This window comes from Hibiscus syriacus, unplaced genomic scaffold, assembly GCF_006381635.1.
Source record: "Hibiscus syriacus cultivar Baekdansim isolate YM2019G1 unplaced genomic scaffold, ASM638163v2 tig00110332_pilon, whole genome shotgun sequence".
Taxonomy (NCBI): Eukaryota; Viridiplantae; Streptophyta; class Magnoliopsida; order Malvales; family Malvaceae; genus Hibiscus; species Hibiscus syriacus.
In genome coordinates, this window is record NW_024062688.1 from 4,430,001 (window position 1) to 4,446,449 (window position 16,449).

At 36.3% G+C, this 16,449-nt stretch overlaps 1 protein-coding gene and 2 pseudogenes across 1 annotated transcript; 2 read left to right on the forward strand and 1 right to left on the reverse strand.

Moving 5' to 3' along the window:
* Window positions 1–638: 638 nt before the first annotated feature.
* Window positions 639–3,905, forward strand: LOC120119475 (inactive receptor-like serine/threonine-protein kinase At2g40270). Its single transcript, XM_039139293.1, has 9 exons — window positions 639–839; window positions 942–1,080; window positions 1,302–1,373; window positions 1,536–1,679; window positions 1,812–1,949; window positions 2,082–2,539; window positions 2,621–2,811; window positions 2,909–3,041; window positions 3,163–3,905. The coding sequence occupies exons 1-9, from the start codon at window positions 728–730 to the stop codon at window positions 3,753–3,755; spliced, it is 1,980 nt and encodes a 659-aa protein (XP_038995224.1). The 5' UTR covers window positions 639–727; the 3' UTR covers window positions 3,756–3,905.
* Window positions 3,906–4,490: 585 nt separating this feature from the next.
* Window positions 4,491–14,173, forward strand: LOC120119305 (annotated as a pseudogene).
* A 418-nt stretch (window positions 14,174–14,591) lies between these two features.
* Window positions 14,592–15,691, reverse strand: LOC120119838 (annotated as a pseudogene).
* Between the last annotated feature and the right edge of the window lie 758 nt (window positions 15,692–16,449).

Consider the following 16,449-nt stretch of genomic DNA (forward strand, 5'->3'; position numbering starts at 1 on the left):
CAATTTTAACCTAAGATAATAATAAATATGTAATATCTATATTTATTGTTTTTAATTTAATAATAATATATACCGAAACTTAAAAAATAAATCATTAGACGCGTATAATTACTAAATTAATATCTTAAAACTCACTCAAAATATAAACTTAAATTAATGTTTCCACAGTGAAATAAGTATAGACACTTATATATATGTTTCGATACTTACCGATAATCAAAGTTTACCAGTTACTAATTTTTTAATAGTTTTTTATGTTTTCTACCTAAAATATTATTAGTCTATCAACATTTTCGGTAGCGCTAAACCAAATTTATTAAATATCTTTTAATATATCCGATAACATCGTATATTAAACTGACTTTATGAGACAATCCCATTTTACCGCCGCCGGCAACCAGGAGCGAAAGATTTGAGATTAAAATGGATTAATTTTATTTGTTTTACCGCGGTTAGAAAAACGACAAAACCGAATTTTCAAATAGATAAACAAAGAATTTTAAAAGGTTCATTTCAGAGCCCTCAGTCTTTTTAAGTGTACGCGTTTTCAAAACCAAAAAACAAAGGAAAAATCTTATAAAACTTGAAGTCTGAATATCGTGTTCGATTCAGCCTCTGACTCGGTTCCGCGTTCTGTTTCAAGTTTCAACTCGGTGAAAAATTCCTGGTTTTGGTTTTTTTTATTGTTTGTGCTAAGCTTTGATCAAAAGAAGAAAGAAGGAAGCCGATGATGATGGACAAGAATTGCAAGTTTGTAAGACTGAAACAAGATTTCGGATTTTTTTTCTTGCTGTTTTTCTTATGTCAAACTTTTGTATGTTGGTCATTGAATGAAGAAGGTAAGTTTTTATTTTCTTTCTTTTTTGTTTTTAATTCCTGCGTTTTGTTTGTTTGCTGGGAAAGTGGAGGAAAATATATGTCTGGTAATGGATAATATGCAGGATTGGCGTTGTTGAAGTTAAAGGAGAGAATTGTGAATGATCCATTTTGTTCATTGTCGAATTGGAAAGAAGAAGATGGAGACGTTGACCAGTGTTCCTGGTTTGGTGTCGAATGTTCTGATGGCAAAGTTGTTGTTTTGTAAGTTTGTTTTTTCAATATTCTTGCTCCAAATAGCCCTTTTCTGATTGTTGTTGTTTGGTTTCCGAGACAAAGAAAGGGAAATGAATTGAAATCTTGAGTTCTTTAGTAATGTTTTTCACTTATGTTGCGAATTCTAGACTTTTGTATTTAGGATATGGAAATTCTGATGGATTACTTCAATTTGTTACTAAAGTTTGATTGAATGAATCGAATTTCAGGAACTTGAAAGATCTTTGTCTTGAAGGAACATTGGCACCTGAGCTTGGATCTCTACTTCATATTAAGTCTATGTGAGTTACTATTCTTGTTTATCCCATCATTGGTATCCATGTTACTCGGACTATTCATTCTTTTCGAAATACTTACGTTCGACACTCGTATCAGTTCATATACTCATATTGAACATGTATACTTACACCCGAGTCGATCTAATGCCATTGTTTCCTCTACAGTATTTTGAGGAACAACTCTTTTGCCGGTGTTATCCCCGAAGAGATCAGAAAACTGGAGGAACTAGAGGTGTTGGACTTGGGATTCAATAACTTCAGCGGACCGGTTCCACCCGAACTCGGAAGCAATTGGTCATTAACAATCCTGTAAGTTGGCAATGTTCTAGGGATGAAACCAGATCGAATATCTACATTTTTTTTGTAAAATTTGAATCGGAATCCGTTTGTTCCCGGAATTTTTCTTTCTCTAGTATACTTACTTTTATGCCTATGTTGCAGTTTACTGGACAATAATGAGCTTCTCAGTAGTTTTTCTCCTGAGATATATCAACTCCTGCAGCATTCTGAAACTCAAGTGGATGAGAAACAACTATCTAAGAATGGTAAAATGTCTTGCAAGCAAAGGTTCAATACATGGTATGCCAGTATATTTCAATAGAAGTCGTTCTCGGTGTTGCTCCGACTCTTCATTTTGCTTTAAATATCCGAATTTTTTTCTTTATGATTAGGTGTTTTTGTTTTTTCATCATTCTTGATTATCTCTGCTAGGAATGATGGCAAAACTGAAGATGCAATGCGAAGGAGACTTCTTCAAGCAACGCCATTGCCACCCTTTATAAACTTCGAAATGCCTTTACCTCCTCGTGGTCCACCTCGGTTTCCGACTCCTCCAGCATCTGTTGAACCTTCCGGTAATAATACATTCAGAAGAGATGTTCAGGCTAACCGATCTTCCTCTCCAGTTCCTCTTCCGTCAACCCCGAATGCTTCTGCTCCAGCCCCTTCTCTGTCAATCCCGAATGCTTCTGCTCCGTCTCCTTCTCTGTCAACCCCGAATGCTCCTCGGCGCCATCAAAGCACTATACTCGTCATAGCCATAGGGAGCGGCAGCGTGTTCCTTCTAATATTGATAGCCATTGCCTATCTCTTTAAAACTTATAAGGTATCTACTGTGAAACCTTGGGCCACTGGCCTAAGCGGACAGCTGCAGAAAGCATTTGTAACTGGTAAGACTCATGCCCAAAACTTGTGTCCAACACATTTTCGAACAATAACCATATTCGAATAACATAGTTGTTGCAATTCAGGTGTACCGAAGCTGAAGAGATCGGAACTGGAAGCAGCCTGTGAAGATTTCAGCAATGTGATTAGTTCATCAGCTGTTGCCACTGTGTACAAAGGGACACTGTCTAGTGGGATTGAAATTTCTGTGACCTCCATCCCCGAGAAATCTGCCAAAGAGTGGTCATGTAATTTAGAAACACAGTTCAGAAAGAAGGTATGGTACAGAAAGTATACATTTCCGTTACTCGGACTTGAGTGCGAGTGTTGGATCTTATCGGTTCGTCTAACTCTTTCTAATTTTATGATTCCAGATCGAAATGTTGTCGAAAGTGAACCACAAAAATTTCGCCAACCTTGTCGGATATTGCGAGGAAGATAAACCTTTTACTAGGATGATGGTTTTTGAATATGCTCCAAATGGAACACTCTTTGAGCATTTACACAGTAAGTATCAATGTGTTTCCTTTATGTTACATGGACTCGGTGTTTGCATCGGATACGAGTCTGACACGGGTATGTTCCATTTTTTCTATATTTTTCTTATGTATTTGGAATGATATTGCAGTTAAAGAATCCGAGCACTTGGACTGGGCAACGAGGTCGAGAATTATGGTGGGCATGGCTTCCTGCCTGGAACATATGCACCAGCTGAACCCTCCCGTACCGCATACCAACTTGTCGTCAGCTGTCGTCAATCTAACTGAAGACTGTGCGGCCAAAATCTTCGATCCATTCTCCTGGAATGCAGCCGAGAGTGAAGTTGATAGAAAAAACCATTCAGATACGCCATTACCAAGCCTAGAAAGTAATGTGTATACCTTTGGGGTAGTATTATTCGAAATCGTAACAGGAAGGATGCCGTACTTTGTGGACGACAATGGTTCACTCGACGACTGGGCATCGGACTATTTGAGAAGAGATCAATCACTGATGGAGATGGTTGATCCGACTCTAAACTCTTTCAAACCGTATCAAGTGGAGAAAATCGGAGAGGTGATCAAAACTTGTGTCCACCCTGAACCTCGACAAAGACCGGATATGAGGAAAGTCGGTGCACGACTGAGAGAGATCACCGCGATTACGCCAGAAGGTGCGATCCCGAAAGTTTCTCCTCTTTGGTGGGCAGAGCTCGAGATTATGTCCACCGAAGCAAGATAGCGGATGAAGGTAGTGGAAAGGCAAAAGGAAGGTTGCCTGCAGATCAGCACTGGTTGTATTAACTTAGGTTAATGGAACATTTGTTGTAAACATACGCATATACATATATAGATTCAACACAGAGAGGAAAATATGGGAAATCTTCACTATTATGGATTTCAATGTGTACACAAGGACAATGCGTTACTGCAAGCCTATTGGCTTCTATTTGTTGTTCTTTTTGGTTTCCTAGAAAATTGTAAACAGAAATGAGGAATCCAACCATTTAAACTCCAAAACATACCTAAAATTAATGAATGGAGGTCTTATTTTTATACTCATACATGTATATCTATTAGATTCATATTTTAATCACGGTGCTTCAGGAGAAAGATAACTTGGACTATGTGAAGCAGATGAACTCAATTATTAGTGAATTTCAAACCAACAACTTTTTTTTAAAAAAAATTACAATTTAATCACTCAACTAAAATATCATTACAAATAAATTATTTATCATTAAATACTATATATAACAGTAATTAGGTTTATCATTAAATATTATATTTGAAAGTAATTAGGTTTATCGTTAAATACTATATATAACAGTAATTAGGTGTGATATAATAAAATTTTAATCTTTAAAATTTATATATTTTATTAATTTGGTCGAAATAATTCAATAAATTTATTATTTAACCAATTTAGCTCTTATTCTTCTCTTAAATGGTGTGTTCTTACGTTCTTATTACTTCCATGATGTAATAATATTTTTTTATTGTGTAAGGGTAACTAGTACAACTCAGGTTTCCCGATGTCATTGGCAGATGTAATAATAATTTAATAATAATTTATTGCTTTACAATAAAGTGTAGTTATTTAATTATTGTTTGATCTAATAGACTCGTTTGATTTGATCATATTGTAAAAAATATTAAATTAATAAAATTTTTAAATACGAAAGTTTAAATTTATTTAATTATTTTAAATTAGGATCAAATTAATAGAATAGGTTGGAACTAGGCCTGTAAATGAACTGAACGTTCAGCGAACCGTTCGTGAACCGTGCGGCGGGAAGTTCGTTTATGTGCGTTTATTTATTAAATGAACGAACATGAACAATATTTTTTGTTCGTTTAATTAAATGAACAAACGTGAACATAGGTCTCGTTCGTTCATTTACGTTCGTGAACGTTCGATTATGTTCGTTCGGTTATGTTTGTTTATGTTCGTTCGATTATGTTCGTTTATGTTCATTCATTTATGTTTAACTCAATCTTCTTAAATCAATTTTGGTGACCAATTTGTAAGTATCTTAAAAATATTAATTAATCTGATATTCTGATGACCAACTCTATAATTAACCCAATTTTATTTAGAGATTAAATCCAATATGTCAACCTGTGAGGCACATCGCACCTATATTCATTTCTCCCTTTTTTCCCAAACCCTAGTGTCCACTAGAGAGTGGAGACGATCGCTGAAAGCTTCAAAACAAGTTATATTATAGTGCAATATGAAGTTTTACAGGTCTGTTTTCATCTCTTTCTCTGTTTTATTTGGCTTAATAGTTGATATGTAAAGTTATTGCAGGTATCTTCACATCTAAAACTCAAGAAAACATCATACTTCTTTCTAGAAATAGATGGGAAGATAAAGGTAACAATCGGAAGTATATGAGCATCAATAAAGAGAAAAATATATAGAATTTGCCAGAAAACAAAACAAAAGTTTCTATGCAATTTCTGAAAAGAGTGTAATAGCGAAAAATGATTGTTCATATGTAATCATGGACCACTAAGATAAATGTTATAGCGTTAAATTAAAGTTGTGTGAATCATTTAATATCTTTAAAAGATCGATCAAAATATTTGATATCTTCAAACATTTCATCACTGCTAATAAACTCTTACGCTATTTATCACTGTAGATTTGGTTGATTTGCATTGTCGACTATTTTTCATGAAAGAACAATGGAAGGTAGGGTCTCCAACGTTTATGTTCGTTTATGTTCGTGTTCATTTATGTTCGTGTTCGTTTATGTTCGTGTTCGTTTATGTTCGTTTATTTATTAAATGAACGAACATGAACATATTATATTCATTAATAAACGAACATGAACAAAAAAAAATTTGTTCGTTTATGTTCGTGTTCGTTTATGTTCGTCTATTTATTAAATGAACGAACATGAACATACCTCCGTTCGTGTGCGTTCGGTTCGTTTACAGGCCTAGTTGGAACTATTTTTAAGTTCAAAGAGAAAGGAAATTGAGGAATTTAGGGATTGATTAGGTTTTGAATTTGATCTTGACTCCTAAAGAGTTGTGTTTGATAGGCTGTATAGATTATGGATTTGAGATTTAGATTTAGTCGTAATTCCGAATAATATTTGGTATTTATAAAATATATAAATTTTAAAGATTGATCTATTATTATACTAATTACATGTTTATTTTAATTTTGACTACAAAGGGATATATTTGTAATAATTTATAAGATTAAATTATAACTTTTAAAAGAAAAATAGTGATTAATTTACAACCGAATTAATAATGTGATTCATTTACCCTTTATTTATAAATTAGATAATTTCTAGGCTAAATCAGCCAATGCCCAAATATTAGTCGTAAAAGAAGTAAATAAGAAAAAGTAAAAGGGTATGTATATTAGCAAATAGCAAAGTCAAAATCTTCCTTAATAAACCTTTAACATCAAAAACCCCTGGCAGGCTGGCACCGGCGTCGCGCATCCTCACTTCACTGTCTTCGCTTTGCAAAGTGGAACCTTCCCCTTGTTTTCCATTTACAAATGCCAAACTCCGATTCCGTACCCGACACGGAACACCAAAAACCTTCAACAACACTGAAATTGACGACGGAGGCGACGAAAATGACTTCGAAGGCAATGAGGAGGACGAATACGAAAGCGATGGCGTAATTAGGGGACCGACCGACATAAACCTCAATCACGAGAGGCTCGGTTCCATTCGGAGAAACTCAAAATGGACTCGCTAATGCAGCGGATGAAAACCGGACCGGTCTCGGTCCGAGTCCACGATGTGATCATCAAAGGGAAAACGAAAACCAAGGACCATATAATTGAAGCCGAGACGGAGGTGTTGAACGACGTCGGCTCAATGCAAGAGCTCTTAAAAGCTTCGCAGATTGGGAATTTGCGGCTCCAAGTTCTAGAAATATTTGATTCAGTGAGAATCACGCTCGACTCAGGTCCGTCTGAACTGCCTGGAACTGCTAATGTGATTATCGAAGTTTTTTAGACTGCCAGTCCGCTTTCGGGACAGATTGGAGCTTATATGGACTAACGACCATGTTAACGAATGAGAATCTTGCACCTTAGAGGATTTACATGGCTGGAGTTATGATCTTTACTGGAGGTTTAGATGGATAAAATAGCAGAAAAGATGCCCATTGAATAAGGTTGAATACTCGTAGCTGTCAAATAAGTTTTTTCCAATGTAATAATGATGGATTTTGTTCCTTTTGTATGATATTTATACCATGCATCATATGTCTACATGCGACCAACCAAATGTGATATTGCAAAAAAAAAAAAAACTGTAGACATACATGATATTCATGCTAGCTTTGACATGAAAAGTTCTGTTCCTTCTGCCTTCTGATCACTCATTTTCTATGAATTTATGAGTATGAGACCTTCAATTTCTGCTTTAAATTTGTAAAATGCTATTGTAGGCTAGATCTTCCACAGTGGAAGGATCTCTCAAGTACAAAAATTTGTTTGGTTATGGGGATCTTTGGGATGGTTCGTTGGCATATGGCTACGATCACTCAGCTGAGTTAAGTGCTGGCTTGTATTTGCCGAGATTTAAAGGACTGACTGAAAACTCCTGTCACAGCACGAGCATACTTACTATCCCAAGATTGGCTAAAGTTTTCTTTGTACAAAGAGCGATCAATGGGCCTTTCTCTTGGATTATTTTCAAGTCAGCATCACGATGTGACATATAATATTGCATGGCGTACCTTGAATGATTCATCACAATTGGCATCGAGGTCCATAAGGAGGCAGCCTGGCCATAGTTTACTTTCTTCTTTGAAGTATACCTTTAAATTTGACAGTAGAAATTCGTCAATGCAGCCATCTCTGGGTTATGCTTTTGTTTCTACTACTTAACTTGGTGGGCTTCTACCTGATAGTCGGGCTTACGTTATTGTTGACTAAAGCATCGAAAGGTGCATACAATTAATGCATCGAAAGATGATTTGTTTTTTTTGTTGAAAAATAGATAGTATATTTACACACTTTAGTCACTAAACTTTAGGGTATTTTTAAATTAGTCCTTAAGCTTCAACTATAAATACCCCATCTCATTTAGCTTCAAAATCATCCCAAAGCATTCTAGCTTTCTTCCAATACTAGAGAATTTAGAGAGTTTCTTGAGAGTTGTTTTCTCCTTTTAATCAAGAGATAATTATCATTGTTTTCTCCCTGGTAGATCGAGAGAAGTTGTAATTCCTATTTTCTCATAGTGGAATTCTTCTACCGTTGCCCGTGGTTTTTACCATATATTATTTAAGGGTTTTCCACGTAAATTTTGTGTCTCTTTTATCTTCATTTTTATTTTTTCAAATTATCAGTTGTGATTTTGCTCTATTCGATAACCGTCTTCCGCAACAATTGGTATCCGAGCCATATTAGAGTATGTAATATCTGCTTATTGTCTTTGTGGTTGCCACCAAAAGGTGAATCCTCTCCAACATAAAAAAGTAAGAAGTTATTACACATTCTTTAAAGGTTCCAGAGAACTATTCACGATAGTGAAATAGTGGGAGCTATCTGTAATAGAAGCTATGACAACGAAATTTGATATTGAAAAATTCAATGGGAGAAATTTCTCATTGTGGAAATTGAAGATGAAGGTCATCCTGATGAAAGAAGGTTGTCTAGCAGTTATTAGTGAAAGGCCGGTAGATTTCACAGATGACAACAAATGGATCGAAATGGACGGGAATGCTATGACAAACTTTCATCTAGCATTAGCAGATGAAGTATTGTTAAGCATCGAGGAGAATAAGATAGCTAAGGAGATATGGGATCATCTCACCAAACTGTACAAGGCCACATCGCTGCACAATAAAATTTTTCTTAAGAGGAAATTGTACACTCTTCGGATGCCAGAATCTACTTCAGTGACGGAGCACTTAAACACGCTGAACACTTTATTTTCTCAGCTTACATCCCTAAGATGTACAATATGAGAACAAGAACGTGTTGAACTTATACTTCAAAGTCTACTTGATTCGTATGATTAACTCATCATCAACTTGACAAACAGTAATGTCACCAGTCTAGTATTCGATGATGTTGAAGCTACTGTTCTACAAGAAGAAAAACTATTAAAGAACAAGGAAGACAGACAAGTAAATCTGCAACAAGCAGAAGCGTTGACAACGATGAGAGGGAGATCAACGGAACGTGGCCAAAGCAGCAGTCACAAACATGGTTGATCAAAGTCAAGAAGCAAGAAGAATTTAGAGTGCTACAACTGTGGAAAGAATGGTCACTTGAAAAAGGATTGTTGGAGTCTAAATAAAAACTCCAATCCACAAGGCAATACCGCAAACACTTCAGATGATGGAGATGCTCTATACTATGAAGCGTCAACTACCGTGGAAGGCAGAAAAAGATTTGCAGATATATGGATCATTGATTCGGGAGCAACATATCACATGACCTCAAGAAAAGAATGGTTCCATCATTATGAACCTGTCTCGGGAGGATTTACGTATAGTTGCAATGATCATGCCTCAGAGATCGTTGGCGTGGGAACCATCAAATTAAAGATGTACGATGAAATAATCAAAGTTGTTCGAGATGTGCTACATGTGAAAGGCCTGAAGAAAAATTTATTATCCTACGGATTGTTGGATAATAATGCAAGCAAGAATGAAACACGGAATGGAATCATGAAGGTGTTCCGTAGAGCGCTTGTGGTGATGAAAGGCGAAAATATAGCTGTAAACTTGTACATGCTGAAGGGAGAGACTTTGCTAGAAGCAGAAGCCTCTGTTGCCTCATTTAGTTCAGATTCTGCAATGCTATGGCATCAGAAACTTGGACACATGTCAGAACAAGGAATGAAAGTCCTTGTGGAGCAAAAGCTACTTTCAGGCTTAACAAAGGTATCACTTACTTTGTGAGAGCATTGCATAACAAGTAAGCAACACCGATTGAAATTCAACACGTTAAATTCTAGAGGCAAAAGTGCTCTAGAATTGATTCATTCTGACGTATGGCAAGCACCAGTTACATCCCTAGGCGGAGTAAAATACTTTGTCTCATTTATTGATGACTACTCCAGGAGATGTTGGGTGTACCCTATTAAGAAGAAGTCAGATGTGTTTTTCACTTTCAAAAACTTCAAAGCGCGGGTGGAACTTGATTCTGGAAATAAGATCAAGTGTTTCAGTACATATAATGGAGGAGAATACATAAGTGAAGAATTTGATGACTTTTACAGGAAAGAAGACATCAAAATACAGTTCACAGTGGTGAACACTCCTCAACAAAATGGAGTGGCAGAGCGGATGAACATAACCTTGTTAGAAAGAACAAGAGCAATGTTGAGGGATGCATGCCTAGAAAAATCATTCTGGGCAGAAGAAGTCAATACCGCCTGTTATTTGGTGAATCGAGCTCAATCAACTGCAATAGAGCTGACGACACCAATGGAGATGTGGATTGGTAAACCAGCTGATTATTCAAACCTCCATGTATTTGGAAGTATTGTGTACGTGATGTACAACTCCCAAGAAATCTCAAAGCTGGATCCAAAATCCAGGAAATGCAAATTCTTGGGATATGCTAATGGAGTAAAGGGGTATCACTTGTGGGATCCCACTGCCCGCAAAGTGATCATTAGCAGGGATGTTATCTTTGTAGAAGATAAACTACAAAGAAAAGAAGACGATGATAGCGCTGAAAAGTTAGAGACTACACAGATACATGTGGACAAGGAGGTTGGACAAGGAGATTCTTCTGAAGCAGAACTAGCACATGATGAATAATAACCAGAGAGTTCTGAAGCTCCAACAACTCGTCAATCAGATCGTGTGAGAAGACGTCCCAATTGGCACTCTGATTATTTTATAGAAGAAAATGTTGCATACTGCCTTTGAACAGAGGACGGTGAGCCATCAACATACCAGGAGGCAATAAACAGCTCAGATGTTTCACTATGGATGATGGTGATGCAAGAAGAAATCGAAGCCCTTCGTAAAAATAATACATGAGACATTGCGCCACTACCACAAGGAAGGAAGTCAATTGGTAACAAATGGGTCTTCAAAATAAAGCGAAATGGTGACAATCAAGTTGATAGGTATCGTGCAATACTGATGGTAAAGGGATATGCTCAAAAAGAAGGTATTGATTTCAATGAAATATTTTCTCCTGTGGTTCGACTAACAACGGTTCGAGTAGTTTTGGCAATGTGTGCTACATTGAACTTACATCTAGAGCAGCTATATGTTAAAACAGTTTTTCTTCATGGAAATCTTGAAGAAGCGATTTATATGCTCCAGCCTGAAGGTTTTGAAGAAAAAGAAAAGAAGAACTTGATTTGCAGGTTGAACAAATATTTGTACGGTCTAAAGCAGGCGTCGAACTGTTGGTATAAAAGACTTGATTCCTTCATTATGTGCCTTGGATACAACAGACTTAATGCAGACCCTTGTGCTTATTTCAAGAGGTCTGGTGATAACGATTTTGTTATATTGTTGTTGTATGTGGATGACATGTTGGTTGCAGGACCCAACAAAGATCATATTGAAGAATTGAAGTCACAACTAGCTAGGGAATTTGAAATGAAGGACTTGAGATCAGCAAACAAGATTCTATGGATACAAATTCACCGAGACAGAAGTAATAGGAAGATTTGGATTTCACAAAAGAATTATTTGAAGAATATCTTGTCACAATTCAGCATGCAAAATTGTAAGCCAATTTTTACCCCTCTTCCTATTAACTTCAAATTATCCTCCAGTATGAGTCCTAGTAGTGAAGAAAAGAGGATAGAGATGTCTTGAGTACCGTATGCATCAGTAGTGGGAAGTTTAATGTTCGCTATGATATGCACAAGAGCAGACATTGCACAAGCAGTGGGAGTGGTTAGTCGGTACATGGTGAATACAGGAAAAAAGCATTAGAATACAGTAAAGAGGATCCTGAGATACATCAAAGGGAACTCAAATGTTTCATTATGTTATGGAGGATCAAATTTACTTATCAATTGGTATGTTGATTCTGACTATGCAGGGGATTTGGATAAAAGCAAATCTACTACAGGATATGTGTTCAAAGTTGTTGGTGGAGTTGTAAGCTGGGTTTCAAAATTGCAGTCAGTTGTGGCTACAACCACAATAGAGGCAGAATATGTAGCAGCTACACAATCAGTAAAGAAGAAATTTGGTTGAAGATGTTATTGGAGGAGCTTGGGCACAATCAATAGTATGTCTCTCTGTTTTGTGACAATCAAAGCGCATTGCATCTAGCAAGGAATCCAACATTTCATTCAAGGATAAAACACATACGAGTTCAATACCATTTCATTCGTGAAAATATGGAAGAAGAGACGATAGATATGCAGAAGATCCATACCAAAAACAACATAACAGATTTCATGACGGATGAGATCAATACCGATAAATTTACTTGGTGTCGATCCTCCTGTGGCCTGTCAGAGACGTAAGCAACATGAAGGTACAAGGTAGAAAGACTGGTGTGAAGATATGATTGTTCCAATCAAATCTTCAAGTGGGAGATTGTTGACTAAAGCACCGAAAGGTGCATACAATTAATGCACCGAAAGGTGATTTGTTTTTTTGTTGAAAAATGGATGGTATATTTACACACTTTAGTCACTAAACTTTAGTGTATTTTTAAATTAGTCCTTAAGCTTCAACTATAAATACCCTAGCTCATTTAGCTTCAAAACCATCCCAAATCATTATAGCTTTCTTCCAATACTAGAGAATTTAGAGAGTTTCTTGAGAGTTGTTTTCTCCTTTTTATCAAGAGAGAATTATCATTGTTTTCTTCCTGGTAGATTGAGAGAAGTTGTAATTCATATTTTCTCATAGTGAAATTCTTTTACCGTTGCCCGTGGTTTTTACCCTATATTATTTAGGGGTTTTCCACGTAAATTGTGTGTCTCTTTTATCTTCATTTTTATCTTATCAAATTATCAGTTGTGATTTTGCTCTATTCGATAGTCGTCTTCCGCAACAATCATATCTTCGGCAGGTATGAATTATGCATGCTTCTCATTTACCCCCAAGCATTCTTTATTGTCTCACAATTGTGCTTTTGTCTTGTTTGTCAGAATTGTTGTTTTTCATTCTTTTGCATTGATGTTTTGTGACAGGAATTTGATCTTCGTTACATTGTTCCCCTTGGATTTTATCATGCTGCTCTTAGTTTTGGGGTTTTTGGTGGCGTTGTCTTTCCGTGGGGGAATGGGGTCTTGAGTAAACCATCACCTCTTCCAGAAAGATTCTTCTTAGGTGGCAACATACCTCCAGTTTGTGCTTTAGGAGGGCCAACAACATTATGGGGATTAAAACAAGGGAAATAGGTCCGACAGAGCCAATAAGACAGGTTTACGATGGAACTGCCAATCATTCTGCTGTGGATTTTCTTGGAGGAGACATTGTTTTCACTGCTTTGGCAGACCTTTCTTTTGATCTTTCATTGAGGTGGTTTGGAGAAAAGGGAATCCATGCTTATGTGTTTGAATGTGCTGGTAATGTCGCCAAGTTAACAGAGAACAAGTACCGCAATTTGTCTGTTCAGAAGTTTGTAGAGTCACTCCGAAGTTCAGTAGGTGTTGGACTTGTTGTCCCTACGAGTTTATTCCGAATGGAGGTTTGTGTTCCATCTCTCTTACTTAATGTTTCTTTAGATGGGTTGTTAAGATCTGTTTCTCGTTTAATTTACATGCTTCATATTGTCATTAACCAAAGGATTACCAAGGGAGATGATGGCTTGATCCTATTTTTCTCTCTTTTCGACTGTTTTGCATATGTTGACTTTCTTGATAAGAAAAATATATGGTATAACTGAGTCGATTTTATGTCATTTGATCGAGTTCCGCATAGCATCTATGATGGTTAACTTTTGCATTGTGCTTTCCTATGTTTCATTTTTCTTATAGCTAACATAATTGTTTCCTTTGGTCCAGCTTAACTACTGCTACATAGGGAAGAAGTTTGATCGTGATTGGGAAAAAACCGGCGTTTGGCTTACTTTCTCTGCTGCATCATAGAATTTCGAACTTTACGGAAGAATTTTGGGACCGGTTTGATGTCGAATTGAGATTTTCTTTGTTGTTACCTTGTAACCTGGAAAAATAGGTCAACATTCATCACAAATTGTGTTGCATATTCCAGTTGCTACAATCTTGGCAGAAGCAACTTCTAAGCCAAATTTTTGTGTTACCCTTGCAGATACATGATGTGCTATGGGTAGATCCCAAACGTGAATTATTTTGTATCTCGGTTAGATATTAACCGCAATCAATTCCAATAATACTTGTCGGTCTTGTATTCGGGTTAAACACGAAACACTGTCGACAACTTTTCGAAATCATTGAAACAAGCTTTCTTTGAATCAACTTAAGAAGATAAAGATGATTTCACTCGAACAACTAAAAATATTACAGAGATTTGAATCATGATATGGACAAGGAACAAATGTTCTCTTTTTTCTTTAACAAATCACTTTACCGGCAAGCCTTTATTATAATAATAATAATAATAATAATAATATCTACACATAAAAATAATAAATATTTAAAAACAAAAACAACATTACTAATTAATTTCTTTGAAGATTGCTTTCATAAAAATCATTCAATTTTTTACCAAACCCCAAATCCGTTTTCTTCATCTCCTCCAAGACAGTCATTGCTTCACTTTCCCTCCCCTAACTCACCAATTTATTAGCCAAAACCCCAAAACTCTCTTTATCCAACATTTCATCCTTCCCTTTACATGCCAGCACAAACTTCACGGTCCCGTCATAATAGCCTAGCCTCAACAACCCATTTATCACGTGAGAATGCGTCGAGTACATCACGTGCATTCCAGCATCCATCATGCTCCTCAGCAACACCAATCCCCCTTCCACCTTCCCCGCCCTACACGCTCCCAATATCAGCGCGTCGTACGTACGTCCATCCGCCACCAGCCCTTCCTCCTCTATCTTCTTCACCACCGCAACCGCCTCCGCCAGTTTGGTCTCGTAGCAGTACGCCGTCAGTATATAATTGTACGCCGTCACGTCCGGTGAAACTCCGGCGTCTCTCATCAGGTCCATCACCTTCCATGCCTCATCCATCTTATTCTTCGCCAACGCACCCACGATAGGATGAAAGGAGGCGGCGTTCAATCGAAACTCTGATCCCTGCTTCACCACTATAAGCTTAACTACGCGCAGCGAGTCCTCGACCCTTCTGATCTTGCAGAGACGTGCGATGAGCATATCGAACGCGTACTTGCGCGTGTTCCCTTTGTCTAAGCGAGACAAAGCTTCGATCAAAGGATTAAGGTTTTTAAGAGAGGATTCGGTATTGGTGATGAAGCTGAAGGTTTTGAGGGTGTTGAAGCACCCGTCTTTGATGCGCTTGTTAAGGAGGTAGCCTACCGTCGCCATATCTCCATTCCGGCCGGCCTTTAAAACCTGCTCGTCGTAGTAGGCTGATGTGGGCTTGTCGGGAAATGGCTCGTCGAATGGACCGGGATCAACGTACTGGGCGGAGGAGGAGAATCTCGTGGTGAAGAATTTGAGGATAGATTGGGCATAAGGAGATTTGTTGTTGAGTTTTTTGAGAATCGGCATGCTATTACTGGTGGGAAAATGAAGAATGGAGGTTAAAGAAATGGGGGGTTTTGGTTTAGGGTTTCTAGGGTTTAAGAGGAACGAGATTGATTGATAATGGAACGGGCATTCGGATCGGGTGGGTTATAGTATGATGACCAAAATACTCGAATTTGACCTTATAAGAACGGTATCTTTGTTGTTGAAATTTCGAGATTTGGAACGGGTTATATATTGTATAATTTTTGGTAAGATGGATCATATTTAAGATGAAAAATTATTGAATTTATCTGATTCGATTAATAACAAATTTTTTTCAACTACATTATTGCGAGAAATCAGCCTTTTATATAGATATATTGTATTTAATATTTCAAAATTTTATTTTATATTATTAAAATATATTATTTAACTACTAAAAATATTAAAAAATATATAGTATATTATTTTAACTGTTTAAATATAATAAAATATTTATAAATATATTATTATAAAATTAATTATTTTAATTATTTTAAAATACTAATATATAAATTAGATCAATATGAATTTATTTAAGATTTTAGTCTAAAAGTCGATATGATTTTGGAACAGAAAAAAAATTTAGGGTTCATCCGAGCGAGACGAAATCTGGTATAACATTTATAACATTTAGGCTTTATAGTGTATATTATTGGGTTTAAATTTAGGGTAACTACACAATTAAGTCATCAATTTATTGTCTTTTTTTTATTTTAGTCATTAAATTATTTTTTAATAAAAAGTATAACTACTGAACTTTTATTATTTAAGTTTTTATCCACGTCGAGATGTAATTTTAAATTTTTTTACATCATTTTCTTTTTTTTCATTAAAA

What these genes read in the sequence shown, in the direction of transcription:
- LOC120119475 (XM_039139293.1), top strand. Translation starts at nt 728, where the DNA reads ATGATGATGGACAAGAATTGCAAGTTTGTAAGACTGAAACAAGATTTC. An exon ending in TTGGTCATTGAATGAAGAAG is followed by an intron (nt 840 to 941) that starts GTAAGTTTTTAT and finishes GATAATATGCAG; the next exon opens with GATTGGCGTTGTTGAAGTTA. An exon ending in GATGGCAAAGTTGTTGTTTT is followed by an intron (nt 1,081 to 1,301) that starts GTAAGTTTGTTT and finishes ATCGAATTTCAG; the next exon opens with GAACTTGAAAGATCTTTGTC.